General features: G+C 44.1%; 1 protein-coding gene across 3 annotated transcripts; it reads right to left on the bottom strand.

Annotated features, from left to right (window-relative positions):
* Positions 1 to 269: 269 nt before the first annotated feature.
* Positions 270 to 16,785, bottom strand: LOC119387993 (TM2 domain-containing protein 3). Of its 3 annotated transcripts, none has more exons than XR_007415492.1 (8): positions 16,669 to 16,785; positions 16,363 to 16,510; positions 16,110 to 16,284; positions 15,255 to 15,417; positions 12,874 to 12,949; positions 8,362 to 9,433; positions 2,176 to 2,383; positions 270 to 2,110 (listed from the first exon to the last, which is right to left on the bottom strand). XR_007415492.1 is itself a non-coding variant. In XM_049413783.1 (6 exons), exons 1-6 carry the CDS (start codon positions 16,775 to 16,777, stop codon positions 9,265 to 9,267), a joined length of 840 nt encoding a protein of 279 aa, XP_049269740.1. In that variant the 5' UTR covers positions 16,778 to 16,785; the 3' UTR covers positions 8,229 to 9,264. The 3 variants fall into 3 exon arrangements, 1 of the variants encoding a protein (XP_049269740.1); XR_007415493.1 differs by having other exon boundaries at positions 2,176 to 2,380; XM_049413783.1 differs by lacking the exons at positions 270 to 2,110; positions 2,176 to 2,383 and having other exon boundaries at positions 8,229 to 9,433.
* Between the last annotated feature and the right edge of the window lie 294 nt (positions 16,786 to 17,079).

Genomic DNA, 17,079 nt, shown 5'->3' with positions numbered 1-17,079 from the left:
CACAGTCAGCTAGCCAGTCGAATTACGTACACCACAAATGCAGCATGCCAATGAGTCACGTCATAATACAGAACCGAGGATTTTCAATTCACCACTTCGGGATATTGAGTGAATAATTTTCTCCACTGCCAGAAATCCACGTCTGTGTTGCTAACGGGTGAAGTCTTGCAAATGAAGGCAGGGTCAAAGAAATGGGAATGGGTTTCTCATTCCCATTCCCAGGAATGGGTTTCCACAATGTTTGAGAAAGGTGATACACAAAATATGCAGCACTTAAAGAATTTATTTTCCAAACAATCATACAAGACTTTGTATACACTAGTATATTTACAATAACTGCTTTGCCACATGCCCACCTCCACAAAGCAGTTGTCTCACTGCAATCCCAGCAATTCACCCACAACTCTTTGCACATACGTGATAGTGCAGAAAGACGTGCAAACAATATCTCTCAGTAACACAACATAGTAATGACACTACGTACTTAAAGAGATGGCTTAAGATTTCAATTAAGATTTCAACCAGCACAGGCACTGCCCGACGACATATTCTCTGCTGTGGGCAAATACCGACCTGCTAAGAGCATTTGTTACACAGTATCCAGCAGCCCTTGCTGTATGTCTGCAGTTGGAATTTTACTAATGCACGTAGATTCAATTTAATCACTTCTTAACTACAGCAAATAACATAGTAGTGATGGCTATTGTAGCACCCCAGAAGTTTGGTGGTCTTTGTATGCTTACAGCAATTGTGTTAACGCCATCTCTTCATTCAGGCCACAAGAAAACTTACACACATTTTCCCAAAACACTTCAATGCATGAACCACCCCATTCTCTGCATTCTCTTTCTCTTGGAATATTCTCAAGAACATAGAGGAAAAAAACATGACAGTTTTTGCACGAATAAGCAAAACAAGCAGCAACTGAATTCCTAACAGAAAAAGAAAACTTTAACACTGACGACGTATTATGCTATCGGCTGTAAGGTCACAAAATCACGCTGTATTTAACTGCATCGTATTATCACATATCAACTTCATTCTGATCAAAACTGGAATGCAAGCTTAAAAGCTAACAATACCACTTTTAATCAGAATATTTCATAAATCAATGATGCCTGTCAGTCCTTGACCATTTCTTCGCAAAACTTGAAAGAATTTGGAGGCCTTTCAATGTACAAAGGGACGTTCTTCGTACGAGAGGCATTACCAACTCCGCGAATAAGTATTTTTAGACCTTTTGTTTCAATAAAATACGCTGTTGTTTTTGGCTATAAGGTGGTGTTCAATACACAAAAAATTTTGTCACCAATTTTCACTGCCCGCTGCTTCGTGCCGACACCCTAGTAAACCGACAATAACACGTTTTTAAGTTGTCCTTTGACTACCTCTGCACTTGATGCTAGAACTTCAATTCAATAGTTTGAACTTGCCTTTCAAAGCGCATTCTAGGTTGTGTGAAGCGCATTCTACTTGCCCAACTGCAAGTGATAACATCACAGAAGGCTTTGGCAATGGCGTGCTGCACGTTTGCAGCAGCGGAATGCAGCATTTGTGATGTGCTTGCAGAGTTTTGTCGCACTCTTGTGAAGTTGCAGTGCGCATAGTAAGGTTTGTACACCCTACGGCCTTACTGCAGTGAGCAAGCCATGATACAATACGGAAGTGTTCCTACATTCATTCAGCCTTTTTTTTTTTATGTTGCCTCCCACTATTTTATGCCACGGTTTAAAATAGTTCAGGTGAGAGAACAGCACATAGCAATGCTTCATGGGAAGGTGAATAAAGTTCTGGTTGGGAGACTCCTTGAGAGATAGCAGAAGAAACTACATAGTTCCCACCTTCGTGGCTGCGCCTGCTTTTCTGATCTCGTGCACGTGTGCTTGCACTTCGATTTCTTTCGCTGTTTGATGGAGTGGTGCACTTCATGATGGGAAAATACTTTCTACCATACTTCAATGCAAGCTTTAAGTTGTGTAAAGAGAAGTTATCACCTCTCATGCCCCTACCACACGACCAAGCAAGGCTTGATGCATGGAGATGGGCAATCTTTCACAAAGAGCGGGTACTCCAGTAAACAGACCATGTTGTGAAAAACATCGCTTCACATCTCAAAATGTTAACAGCATATAATAGAATGATTAGGAAGGGACGAGACAACAGAGGTAAAGACACTTTACGTGGTCTACAGCTGTTGATGTCAGGCAAAAGGAGAGTGGGACTTGCCAAGGATGCTCTGCCAACTATTTTCGAAGGAGCACCGAGTTACTCGTCAAAGAAGGTGCAAAGTCCTCATGAACAGTCAAGGTCGCAGGCTTGCAGCGTAGCTTCCTCTGCATGTTCACTTGGGACCAGCACTGGAGGTACAGGGCTTCAAACCCTGCTGGAAACAGGCAACAGCTCAGAATGCAGATGGTGAAGCAAATGAGAGCAGCAAAATCACCAGGGCAAGTGACCCCTGCACTTCACCACCATACGAAGAAATGTTTCACACATCATTAATTCTGTGCTTTCCGACTCCATCCTGGGCTGTTAATCACGTCAATGCAGAAGAGTTATGTGACCTCACGTTCCATGACGCCACTCTGCTGCTGGGCACAACCGATGAAGCGTGTGTGTTTTTTAGGAGAAAATTTGTGCATGTGAAAAGTGGCGTGGCTGTACAAGTGCACATATTCGGCAAACTAGTTGAATGCAGTGCTGTAAGTATAAATAGTTTTGCAGCGTTGATGTCCCAAGTTGAGGATGTTCTGACCATTGACAACTTACATATTTGCAGCGGAGGCTTCACTTATATGACCCCTGATTGTGCTTTTACTGACTGCCAGAGTAAATGGAGGCATAAAATATGTCCACTGCTGTTACCTGGAGAAATATATGTTGCGCATGCAGTAGTCTGCCCGATACACTCAGAGTCTATGCTGACCGGTAATCTGCTCGACCTAACAGCGACAACTGCAAAAGCATGTAAGGCTATCTTTCTGGTCCGGCAAAAATGAAAGGTAAGTGTATGCATTGATTTAAAAACATTTCTATAGCACATATAAGCACGTATTGTTGCTAGTTTTCCAAATTACTTGTTACTGTGAAACGGTGTTGCATTTTTACTAAGTTATGTGTTACTTAATAACATTGTCTGCAGGGTCGATGTGCATTTTGTGCAAGTACCTGCGGGAGGCCCTTTTAAAGAGAAAAAGTTATGTGAAGGAGTTATTTGAAGTCATGTGAAGAAGACACGCACTGTAAGAGTGCAGCTTCTCAGACAGAAGAATCAACGAATGACAAGCAAGCTACTAAGTCTGAGAACATGCGTTGAGGAAGTGAGGATGAGAAATACAGCAACTGAAGAGAAAATACTCGAAAAGAGCATTCTCAGTCTGCCATGAAATCAGCAGGCTTATGTAAGGCAGTGTTTTGAAGCTTCAAAAAGAGCCAGCACTAAAGGCACGCACTATAAGAAAGGGTGGATTTTTTAATGCATCCTGATGGAGCTTAAAAGCCCCTGTGTGTACGACCACATTAGGAAAGCATGAGATACTGATGCTGCCAAGCAGGGCAACTTTAATGTACATGGTCAGATATCAGTCATCATTTGGGTTCAACATGTGCCCAACAAACAATCTAAGGACAGCTTCGAATATGTCACTTTTTCAGTGGCGTGGTGGACGACTAGTTGATGAAATTAAGATATCTAATCATTTCTGTGTAACTTTATTGGTCGAGGTACTACAACACTTTGTTTATCTTGGGGAAATTATGAAACCAAAAGACAAGTAATGCAGTCACAGAATAGTAATAATGTTTGTGTGATTAATCAGAAAGTGGAGACAAATCTGAGTTTTCGCTACTATATGAAATGTAAAACGGGACATTTTGTTAAAAATATTGATTGAGGCTGTCATTATTGTCATGAAGGCTAGTCTTTTCGTTGACATCACATGCAACGGTGCTTCATGGAACTGCAAGATGTGGAGACATGGAGGTGTGTCTGCATCTGCTAAAAGTGGTATGTGTGAAGTGAATCACCCCGTTGACGCTGAGAAAAGGCCACATGTAATTTCGGACGCACCTGCACTTTTTGGTTAAAGGCCATGAACTGTGCTAACAGCATTAAGCGTCAGAGTAGCAAGCATGTTGAGCTGAGCAGGACTCCTTAGATGAAAGTGCAAATTCACGTTCCTTCAACTTCCTCATGCACATTTTTTGTCTATGTATCCTGTTGTAAATGATATGCTTCTGCTTGTTTTCAAATGCAATAAGGAGTTCCGATGCACTGAGTTGTAACTAAGGTGCATCAGTTTAACTGAAAAAGGGTAAAGAATGCAAGTGCACTAATAGGTTGGCGAGACGGCTCGCCCAATGCACCGCGGCCAGGTGAAAATCATAGTGACGTCATCTGCCAGCGTCGATGCAAACAGGCTCAGTGGGAAGCTCGCCCCAGCCTCACTACTTCTAATCTAGTACACTCTATTTACTCGCACTAATTTGGTGGCATGATCTGTTGGGGCACTTGAGAAGCAGAGCGTTGTTGCAAAGCAGAGAGTGGTGCTATCCTCTCACCCACAGAGTTTCTTACTATAATACCTAGAGGGGAATCTGGCGCTAGTGTCTATGCGGGCTCCTTTAGCAGCACTTGAGCCAACATGGGAATGATGGGAAGTACGGGCTTCAGATCTGCTTCGGATGGCTTTCGTTCTTGAGATTTGCGACGATTGTTTGCAAATTACAGTCGAGCCCGACTATACCGAACCCGTTTATATCAAATTATCCCGTATATCGAACAATTTCTAAACACGGTAAATTTACATTGAGAATATATAGCAAAAGTTACTGTTACATCGAACGAAAATAGCAACGACAACCGATATATCAAACTCCATGTGCCTCAAAAGTGCCCCAGCAAGTTGGCTTTCCCTCGCGGTGGCGGGGAAAACTGCCGGCGCCACCCTAGAAAAAGTGGTTTAGACCCGGTTGTGCACGGGCGAACACCCCCCTGCAAGAAATGATCCTGGCCCGCTTGCAGCGCTTACAGCCAATCAGAGGCCGTCGTGCTTTCTCCGAGGTACAGAGGTACAGAGGCGGTAGAAGTGAGCGCCATTTTTTCTTTCTTTATGCTTGTGTGCCTGCTGCTGCCTGTTTTCCTCGAGTCCTCATTCAGCGTGGTCCGTGCTGGTGGTGTTGCCTGTTGGTGCTCTGTGAACCTTCGTGTCGGCAGGGAGCTTAAGATCGACTTGCTCGGAGCTCTTTCTATGTTGAGTAGATCGTGGGCAGATGTCACGAAGGAGACGATCCAGAACTGCTTTAGGCGTGCCGGCATCCGCATGCCTGGTGATGACACCCCAAATTCCGATGACAGCACTGAAAACACCGCAGGTGTTTCCGCCGAAGTTTGGAGCGAGCTGGCAGAGTTCCCGGGAGCTATCGACGGATCGACATTCGACGAGTTCGTCAGTGCGGACGATGATGTCGCCATCATGGGTGAGCTACAAGATGAGGACTACGTTGCAGACGTCGTGCTGACCACGAGCCAAAGCGACAACAATAAGGAAATTGACGATGGCCCATTGCCTACATCCTCCGAAGTGATTAGTGCACTTGCGTTGGTCCGGCGCTATTGCGTGAATGTGGAAGGTTGCAGCCTCAGCTGCTCCGACTCGTTGGACAACGTGGTGGCGTGTGTGCTGTCGCAGGCAGCGAAGTCGTTGACACAGAAGAAAATCCAGGACTATTTTGTTCCAAAGTAGGGCACGCAAGTAAGCCACCATATTAATAAAGTACTTTTCTTATTGTTATGTGCCTTTGTGTCAAAATCCTATAGCGGGCCTGTATCGAATTATGCCATATATCGAACTAATAAACGTTTTTTGGCGAGTTCGATATACCCGGGTTCGACTGTAAAACTTGCTTCATTCTTTTGTACATAAAACCTATTATAAAAGGTATGCGAGATCGTAAGATGGAAGTGAAACTTGGACAAGTTCAAGCACCAGGGTATGCATTGCTCTACAATTGTGTTCCAGATTTGGCATCACGATATAATGAATTATTTATTTACAACACTTAAAAAGAAAACATGCTTGTTTTTCCCTCGAAAGTACGCATTATCTATTTATGGAAATAACAGTACTGTACTGAGTGAGAAACACTTAACATATCGTCTGCTGCGACGCCAGGTGCATCTGTCCAAGTGGCCTGCCCCCAACGAATCTCTCATTTTGTTGTGAAGTCGAGTCAGAGGAGTGTCACGGTGAGTCTACTTAGCTTCGCCGTCGTTTTTCGGTCGATTAGAAAGAGTTTTGATAAGTAGCGCTTATAAAAAAACTTGAACTCTATGCAATTTTCCGCACTGGTATGGGACGCTACATCTCTGCGCAGCGGTGAGTGCACAACATTTTGCTAAAACTGTCAAATACAACCTGTAAAGCTGCAACGTCACAGCAAACCAAGAGACCTAGTGGTCTTCAGCCTCTTTGAACAACAAAGGCACTGCTTGAGTGCTTTGCAACGCACCACCATACCCATGCTGCGCGAAGAACGAAACAAACTAGAAAAAGATCCGTAGACTGTTCGCTAGCTAACACAATCCAATCCAAAGCCTGTACTTCCCATCATTCCCATGGTGGCTCAACGATCGCAGTGCCAGCTTCCTCTCTAGGTTATTATATGAAACTCTATGCCCTCACCTAAACTACATTTACACCTTGGTTCACATTACTCAAAGAAAAACTGCATTGTGAAGTATGTGTAACATCAATGTCTACACCACCGCATATATTGACATGTCTTGAGACACCAATTTATTTGTTTCCTGAATTGATCTTATCGCGCTATCCCTGTGGCTCAGAAAGTAGCAGCCAAGGGACCACACCCTCAAGAGATTATTACACCTGGCAGGAAATACGGACAGCCAGTATCAAAGCGCATTGATTCTGCGATAATGGCGAATTTCCCAGAAGTTTGCGATAACAGTTAGTAAAACGATACGACACATTAAGGGGAGACACTGGTCTGGGAGGTAGAAAAATTTTGAAAAAAAAAACAATTTTCTCAACTATTTTTTTTTATAATCTAGAAGGTCTAAAAAAGTCATTTCCAAAATATTACAGACATGTAATGCATACTTGTCGACTTATTTGGTCTTGAAGTCAGTTTCATGACCATTTTTGCTCACCAAAGCACCTCAAAAAGTCCCATTCAATAGCGCATTGTGCAGGAACCACATTAAGTAGCACAGCCATTTTGGTCTCATTTGAAACACACACTTTTCTATTAGCTGTTCTTAGCACAAGAACGCTTTTCATCTAGCAGAGGCGAAGCCATTGCGCTTAAAAAAAAAAAGTGCTCGCACAGCATTGGTGCATTTCTATCACACGGGGTAAATTATTCCTTCCATCTTGGATGCTTGAGGATGCTTCTGCTAGACAGTGGTGCATCGTCGCATTGTCCGCCATTTTGCGGAGATGCCTAATTGATGACAGTGCAATGGCAGGCAGTCGTTAGAAGTTCAGAATTGCTCATGCATTCGGGAGGAAGTGATATCGGCAGCTGCAAGAATGCAGCATATCACCAGCGAGACCAGTGTCAAAAGAAACCATACTAAGAAGAATAATGATGACTATGTTCCTGGTGGCTTCTACTATCCTAGGAACACCAATTCAGGCCTTTTCCAGTTCAAAATAAGTGCCCACCATGTTTCTAAACTTCTTCTCTCATTTTCTCAAAACCATATTTTTCATCACATTATAGGCTGTTGCCCACAATATCTTTTGATGTAGCGGTCAGATTTTGATAATTTTTGCGGTATTTGAAAGCTTATGCATTGATTAGTGCAAGAAAACCAAGAAATTACGTTTTTCTTAATAACTGTGATTTAGGTAGCAGTAAAATTAAGCAACAATTTCTGATTTCTCATTAGTGTACTTGTTAAGGCCATACCTTTTGAATGGATACAGCTAAAAATTAAGTTATGGTTGTGTTGCACTCTCTGGTCTTTATAGGATGCAGTGATATCAAATTCATAAAGGTATTTTGTGAGAAAGCTGTCAAAAGTCTGGGCAGAATGCAAGTGTACAGAACAGTCAATATCTTACAATCCGTGCATGATAGACAAAAAGTAATTGCATATTTGTTTTCAGCAGTCGAAAATACATATTGTGCGTAAATTTCAGCCAGAAATACTAAAAATTGAGACAAGCAATTTTCAGACCAGTGTCTCCCCTTAAAGAAAGAACAGAACAGCATGTATGAAAGAAACTTTCACACTGTTTCTCAGCACTATCTCGCTTGCATATAACGTATTCCAACAGGCTCAAAATCAGAATAGAGTACAAGTGCGCCCATCCATGCTGAGGAAATGATCACCTTTTTCTCAGGTCCCACAGGCCATGTGCTCAAGGCAAACTGGATGTCCTGGCCACCTGTTTCTTGCTCCCCGATCGCATTGGTCAGTTTGATGAATCAGCACACACAGAAAGTGATGGAGCACCGGAACACAGCCAGAGGGAATATCCAAATGCAAGCCACAATGACACCGCTTTCAAAAATGCTATAAACTCCTCGATGCACTGCAGCACTCAACTTTGAGCTTCTACAACACCTGTCCAATAGAAACACAAATGTGACAGTACTTCCTCTTCAGGATTTGCTCCTCTTCTAAGCTACGCTGTAGGGTCCTTGCATCCCACCGCACTTTTGAAAGCAGGACAGAAACTGTCAGTCTGTATTCGCCTAGCAAAGAAATCGGAGCTTACATTCAGTCTTAACGAAAAAAAAAAAGTCTCATAATGAACATGAGTGTTGTGAAATGAAGATGGTTCAGGTACAATGTTGTGGGTTTCGGGAAATGAACCAGTATCATCTGCTGACTCGGGACAGAGAAGCAAGCCTGGCCTTTTTGCCACAGATCTTGTCGCACGAGCTTTTTCAAGGAACTGGGCCGTAATGTGGGCACCCAGGGATCACGCGTTGTGTTTCTTGTGATGTGTAAACTTTTAGCACGCTACAGAGAATCTATTTACGTTGCTTTCGTTTCCCTGTAGCACACTAAAAGTTTAAACTAGGTACAACCAACTGGCCCCTACCTTGGCTTTTCTCGTGATATCGCTATAAGTGAGGTTCATGGAGATGTGGGAGTAAGGGGGTGGGTAGAAATTTTCACGCTGTGACCCTACTCTGAGCTTTTTGGCGCACCTACAGCTTGCGTAAACGTATTGGCCCTTCCAAGTGCACTGTTAATGAATTCCACAACTGACTAGAGTGCCCTTATTAGGAAATGTAGAGGGAACCATCGGCTGGCCCCAAATAGCCTGCAGCCACAAGTACGACATCAACCAGCGTCCAGACACCGAGTCCACCAAAGCTGAAGAGCTTGCCAATGCCCTCTTGCCACATGCCCAGGTAGAACCGGTCGGCTCCAAAACCACCAAGCACAATGCTGCAATGTCAAAGCAAACTGATCAGATCCCACATGTATGACTACGCAAGCAGCCTTACCAGCACAGCAAAATACTCATTCACAACTGTCTCGGCCCTCCTTAAAGGAACACTAAAGGCAAATATTAAGTTGACGTTGATTGTTGAAATAATGGTCCAGAAATCTCATAGTGCTACTTTTGTGCCAAGGAAGCGCTTATTTTGAAATAAAATAACGTTTTAGTGGTGCGCATCACGTTAGCGCACTTCAAATCAACCGCCTGAAAGCGGTGTTTCTCACGTCACTGCTGCCGTGCCCAACGCTGCCCGCCTTTACTGCGCGGCGGCGTGCACTGGCGGCGTGCACCATTCGGGCATCTGGCAACATCACATGCATGCGGCATTTTGTCGAACTTTCTGTCAGAGCAACTTTCACGAGCGCGCAAAACACACGCGGCAGTACGTGATACCGAAACCACCACTGGGACGCGACCACGTGAGCGAAGCAGGGTGCCGGGTGAAGCGCAGTTCTCAGCGAAAACGGAACCTTTGAACCACACATGCCGTTCCCCATGGCAACGCCAAAGAGGTTCTTTTTTCCATGAATCAAACATAAACGAACAAGCAGCATTTTATTATGTCTCTTGATGCACGGAAGCTTCTTTTTTTATTGCAGCTAGTTTGATTCAAATGATTAATTGTGGTCGAACTCTCTCACGCCATGGGGATCTTTTCCAAAATTTGCCGCTCGTGGCGCTCATCGTGTGATACATTTAGCTTAATTTCTCGGTAAGTAGGGCACTGCTGTTGATAATATTGCCGTTTTAGACGTTGTCATACATTGAGCTTTCACTCTGACATAAATTGATATTTGCCTTTAGTGTCCCTTTAACACGCAACACAGTACAGTATATGTCCAGATTTTGTTCACCTTGAGCGATTAGCGTGTGCAACTCAAACAAGACAAAAGTTCAGGAAAAGACAGAAGCTTGAAGTCATGAAAAATCATTGAACATATATGAGTGGTAATGGAGCCATTGTTTTGACAAGTGGACTTGTCTTTGTCATAGGCTCACCTTTGCTGACTTGTTGAAACACTGACTTCAGCGACCACTTGTTGTCCACTTGTCGAAACATTGATTTCAGCAACATTCCATGTTCAACGATCTTTTGTCACTAACATATGTAATGTATGTGTTACAAGCCAAGTTGCATAAGCATATCGCACAAGCATATTGCAAATATCTTTACGGCGTAGCCTACATAGAGCACAAACTCTCATCCCAGTGGCGATTTTATCCAAGTAACAGCTACCACTCTGAAAGGCTATGCGTTTGGGTATTAAAAGCCGAGAGTACATCATGGCTGCCAACACTTTTGGGCCCTCCAACACTTTTGAAGCGCCTATTCTTTTATTTTTGTTCTGCGTAGAATGATGGCTGGGGATAATTTTAGCATAGGTCTAAGCACTGATACCAAATGATTGAGTAGTTTAATCACGCAATAAAGTCACTACATAGCTTCTGACCGCATCAGTGTGTAGTGGCGCGCGCCAGCCTATGACTGGATAAACGTAACGTTAGAAGCAGTCGCGCATCAAAGTTAAGATTACTATTGGGTTTCGTTTTTCTTTTCTGTGCTTTTTCAATGAACTCCAAATAGACGCTGTCGCAACAAAAAAGCTCACTGCAACTACAAAGCACGACAGAGGCGCTGGCTGCCATTTTGCCTCTGGTTTTCTTGCCTGCACGGATCGAATGTCCATACGAAACGCTTCTCTCTCTTCCCTGCTTCTGCACGTTTGCGAGCTGCCTCTTTCCGCACCTGCGGTTGGCTCTTGTTGAAGCGGTGCAAGTAATCCTCTTTGTTGAATGACCTTGTAGTTTATCGGGCGGCTCACCGAACAATCCGCGTGGGGGCGACCTTGTTTCACCGCCCTTGCCGCTCCCCAAATTCTCTTCTCAGAATGAGAGGAGGGAATGACATGGGATGTCGTTGTTAAGAACAGGAGACAAAGCCTCGCCAGCCTCGCTTCGAAGCAGTAGCGCTCGCTCAAGTTCTGACAAGTCAGGCATCGGGCACCACATTTGTTGCTATGGCAACGACAACAATATGTTGGAAACGACAAGCAACAATGGTGTGCAAGCTACCCCTACGTAGGAGCTTTCAGCTCATTTTATTGGGGCTCTCTGAAAAGTCACAGGGCGAATGAAATGTGGTCATGTGACTCCGCGAAAATCAAGTTGAGGGGAGGCATTTTTTTTCTTGTATTTTGAATTTTCTAGATCGAATAACTTCGGACTGCGTGCCACTAACACTGCCCTTCTTGCTGCACTAACCTGTCCGTACTGCAGTCTACGCAACCCACAAGTAAAAAATGGGGCGTCGAGAGTGTTGGAGGGCCCCTTTAAGATGCAATCTTTTGTCGACGATGTGGGTTGCCAAAAAATTCTGATGCCCATGCGCTCAGGCTGGCACAGTTTAAGCAAAATGTAGTGCTTCGCTGGCTTTTCTCAACTGCGAAACCTACTCAAACTGCAAGTAAGATAAAATGCTGTGTCCATGCGATGTTGTTGGCTTGCTTAAAGGCCAACTCCGGCGATTTTTTGGTCATGTCAAAGTAATGGTGCTTTTATGTTCCTGAGACGCTCCTGTTACGGGCCCGATAGCAGAAATAATCGGCAAGTTGGAGAATAATTTTAAATAAGCAAAAAAGCGCAACACCGAAACCGAAACCCAACCGAGTGTGCTGTCTACGTATGACGTAGACGTTGTTACGAACGAACCGGAAGTCGTGCAAGGCATGCCGGTCACGCCGGCGCGGAGTATGAAAACTGTGACAGCCGGGACGACCAGCGAAGCGCCGGCCAAACCAACGCTGTCTGTCGCCTTGTGCACAGCAGACGCTCGCTGTAGCGGCCTAAGCGCCGAAGTTAGCGGTGCCCTCGGCTGCGTCACTTCCGCCACCTTGCCAACACTGACGTCACAGACGCAATGTTGCCAATAATTGTGGGAAGCCAGGAGGGCGTTTGCAGACAATCTTTAAAATTCATTTGCAAACAATCTGCGCATGTATCAAGCCTGTAATTTGGCATAAATGACAGAAACGTGCAAAGGAACGTGCCCAGCGAATTTCACTGAGATCCATCGACCTCGAAAAATCGCCGGAGTTGGCCTTTAATGGCTGTACTTTTGCAGTTTAAGCAAGAAACTGTAGCCCCACCTGTCCGGCAGCAGAGGGCGGTGACAGTGCACGCGACTGCACATCTACACAATAAGGGCTGGCAATACGGATTGCATTAGGGACACGTGATACCTTGAAACGTGACTTTCTGTTAAATAATGGGTTTTCTTGGCATGAATCAAGTGCTGCGAGGTTTCCAAAATGGTATTTTATGAATGCACATCAAGTTGCCTTTAGTATCTCATTAGGCAAAAGGTGCATTAGAAACATGTACACACCTGAGCACTAGGGCTGTGCACCAACTGTAGCCCCTGGTCCAATTGCATAGCAAATTCTTATGAAACTGTCTCCTACCTGAAAATGAGAAAAGTTTTTTTTATCACATCAGTCTGTCATGTATCGATCACCACGTAATGAATGGTAAGTTTCGCACTAGGAAGAAATTTTTTCGAATCAGACGCAAAATTTTTTCCTAGAAATGGTGACAGAACCCATCTCGATGAGAAACGAAGGCAGTGCAAGTAGTGTGCAGGCAATGAACAGGTACAGACCTTACAGACATGATTTGCTTCGATATGTGTACATTTGATATATTCTACCTGCACAGTCACACTAAACAGGTATGAGCTGCGACAGGGTGCCGCAGTTGAAGTGGTGCCAACAGAGCATGACTGTGCCAACACACAAAAGGTTGGTGAACTAAACACTGTTCTGATTTCTGGGAATATTCAAATCAATTTATCATATGCTGGTGCTACTCTACAGGCTTGGTGCCCCTTCGACCAAGGGTGCCGCGAATGGCGCACGGGTAGCTACCGTGCTGCTAACGCAGACAGGGCTTTACCATTTGCCTATACTTGCGGACAACTTTTTTTGGCAATGAAGGAAAGGCTACGGGGGTGGAGCTACTGCACATGTACTGCTCGGCGAAATAGTCCAGTTTGGCGTGCGTTTCGAGTTTAGTTTTGGTTTATGAACTTTCCATATCTCCTGCGACGGCCGTTTGATTATTTGAACGGCCATCACAGGCTTAGACAGCCATTCACAAGTCACAAGCTCCTTCGCCGAGTTGTCGAAAAAGCTGGAGGGTGACGAGAGCTTACCTGAAGACGAAGACGCCATTTTGACTGTGAGGTGCACATAAAAGGTGTGACGTTTTCACACATGCAAAAACGTGAAAGGAAACAGCATAAAGCAAGACTAATATAAATATCTCCTTGGTGTGTGCTGACCCTCTTTTCGAACAGCATCCCGTAGAAAATAAAGTAAGGTTTTTTTAGGAGCGAAGCTCCTTAAGGCCGAGGCTTGTTCGTCCACGTTGTCTATCCATGCTTACGCACCTAATCGACCACTCGTCATGACTCACATCGTGGAGATGCGTGGTTTTAACAATAGGTTTAACAATAGACTAATATCAATCATACTTGTGACGAAACAATATAAAACACCTGCAAGCACAAACCTTTAATACTAGTCAGCGACTTTAACGTACACATTATGGACATTAGGACCTAGCTTTGTCGTTGACTCTCACTGTCGGCTGTCACGGTATATAGAAAACCGTTGCTATAGTCAAAACATATATGTGTGTATGTGAATAAAAAAAAAAGGCTTACAATAGATGCACATCAATCATAATTGTGACGGAACAATATAAAACACCTACAAGCACAAGCCCTTTATAATAGTCGGCCACTTCAATGTAGACATTATGGACCTTAGGACCTAGCTTTATCGTCGACTCTTTATGTCACTTTATGTCATTCAATTTACATTATATGGGGCAACGCTCAGGTAGGTAACGTACAGTTACTCACCCATACGATACCCAGAGCTTCACCCACTCATCATGATTCACTTCGTGGAGATGCGTGGATTTTATTCTCACGCAGAAAACACCGACGCGATTGTGGGGCTATATTCTTCAGCGGTAGCACACGCGTAGTTCGGCTCTGTAGCCTTCCCTTCATTGCCAAGAAAAGTTGTCCGCGAGTATAGACGGCGAGCATATTTGTCCAACAGAGACTAGTATTTCTTTTTCCCTCCGGCTACCATTCCTTCCCAGTATTTTCCCACGTACTGGAGCAGAGGGACCACATCACATTCCGAAATTCGAGCCCATCATTTTTCTTTGTTTTCTTTTCTTTCTATTTTGCGTCACATCATACAGCTGCCGTAGAAAAAGATTAGCAGAAGTGACCGATGACAGGAGCAGCACCATTGCGACTGGCATTCGAATGCCAGCTTTCAAAATGGCCTGCTTTCTGCTGTTCACCCCTCCTTTAAAAAAATAAATCATGCCTTCCACTCGTCAATGGCATCCAAGAGAAGAAAAGTGCCACATGATGGAATTTTTCCACTGCAGCCACACTTCTAGTACAGTGTTGTGCACTCCACACTCCACAACACAAAGTTTTTGTCAAGGGCAGTGATGTAGCAAGCAGTGCTGTGTGGGACATTCATTCCTGCTCGAAATGTGACTTCACTGAGAAGGATGCACATTTTTCTGTTTAAAATTTCACGCCATGCAGCCATTTCATACTTTACAGACACTGTCGCCATTGTGTTGACTATGTAGCATGATTGCTTGTTTGTTTACGATGTTCAAACTCGGGGAGAGGGACACTTTAAATGCAAAGCATTTTGCATTCATCCTTACCCAAACAGAGAACATCAGGTCGGACGCTGCATGTTGCAATGTAGCGCTGACGAGGAGCACTGTTCACCTGGCAAGTGCTATTGTGGTCACAAGTGTGGTCGCTGTTTGCCGTCTGATAGCAGTAGCGGCAGATCATCTTGCGCTCAAAGGCACCAGACTTGTCCTGCGTGTTATTACAATCAGTTGCACTGAGGTTGTCGCAGGTAATATGTTAGGCACAGAACTTTCTCCTGCGAATATAGTAGCAAGAGAGCTCAAAGGAACAGTTTCTAACTAGCATCAAGATGGTAAACAGGTTTAGAACCTTTTTTTGCTTTCTATATTAAACGTCAGATTTCATTAGTGACCCCTCTGATAACACTACGCCAACCAAATAAAAAAGAACGACAGCATGCATTGTTTTTGTTTTTTTAGACAGATTTATAAATGAAACAACGTGTGAGCGTTGTGTGCTTGTTTACGCCAGTTGGTACTCTGCAAAAACAGGTATAGTTAAGCATTAATACGGACGGAAAAGAGGCATACACACGCAGGTGCTAAGTCTTAGATGAAACTTTACAGTAATGGTAACGCGCCTACGTAAATTGTCATGCAAACAAGTAACAAAGTCCAGTCCAGTTCTCACTTCAGTTGTTGCATTACACAGTAAAGATGCCGCTGTTTCCACGATTCCACGAGAGGATGTTTGACTATTAACGGTAGATATTTATACAAGTGATGTCCAACTGCGTTTTAGCAAATGAAAGAGCGCAGCGTTGGGGTCCACACCATTAGGACGGATATATCGCTAAGAAGAAAATGAGATGAGGATAAAAAGAAAAGCGAAACCGGCTTCGCACTCTTAGTGCCACTCACAATGCACTTGATTCCCTGCTTGGGCTGACACATAACCGTAACTTCCTCGCCATAGACGCAAGAGTAGTTGAACTCGCACTTAAGGCACTCGGCGTTGAGTCTGTTGCAAGGCACGTCCGACGGACAGCTCTCGTGACCAGCATCTCGAAACAAAGGCCTGGCCTGGAGATCCTGCCTGTTGTATAAAAACACTGCGGAATCACCACTGAACGTGACAGCGTGCCAAGGTAATAAGCAAGAAAAAGAAAGTTACTGTGGAATATCTCCGACGTTGTAAATCAAGTCCGCCTTGCTTCGGTGGACACGAGAAACCGCGGTTTCGTTCGCAAAAATCGGATAATGAGCGTTTCCACTTGAAGGGTGCCTCAGGACGTGTGAATCATCGCTGGACAGCTCCGCCTCTGCAGTCAAGAAGGGAGCGAGAGAGCAGTCTTGACTAAGACAATCTCAACACGGCGCCTGTAACGTGTCATAGCTCCGCTACAAAAATGCTAAGGTGGTGATTAGAGTAGCTCAGTGTAGGCGTGCTCGACAAATGTGTGCAATTACGCCTTCTTACCTTTGTGTACAGATCCACTGCAGACACAGAAGGACAGAATAACGAAAGAGAAAGCGAGTGTAGTTTCAGGTAACCGATGTAAAAGTTTCGCGAAATCCAACGCCACCATTATTGTTGCCACACAGCGTTGCCAGAGCTCGATTACAAGTTCTCTAAATAACCGAAACATTTGTTATTTAGAAATAAACACATAATATAGTCTTACTTGCCAATACTTTAAATTTTTATTCAATAATTTGTGTCAGCAACGAACCGCAGAGTGACTACTTGCATTTTTTTTCATTTTCGGTTTCGTTATTATCACGCGAGATGTAGAGGAACTGAGGCACTGAATGTGTTGAATGTTCTTCGTGTTGTTTCGGTGCTTTCCGCGCACAATGCTGCGACGGAATCAATTAAATTTCGCACTTC

The sequence above is a fragment of the Rhipicephalus sanguineus genome, chromosome 3, assembly GCF_013339695.2.
Source record: "Rhipicephalus sanguineus isolate Rsan-2018 chromosome 3, BIME_Rsan_1.4, whole genome shotgun sequence".
NCBI lineage: Eukaryota > Metazoa > Arthropoda > Arachnida > Ixodida > Ixodidae > Rhipicephalus > Rhipicephalus sanguineus.
The sequence above is the reverse complement of the archived record's forward strand: the minus strand, read 5'-3'. Positions and strand labels throughout refer to the sequence as shown.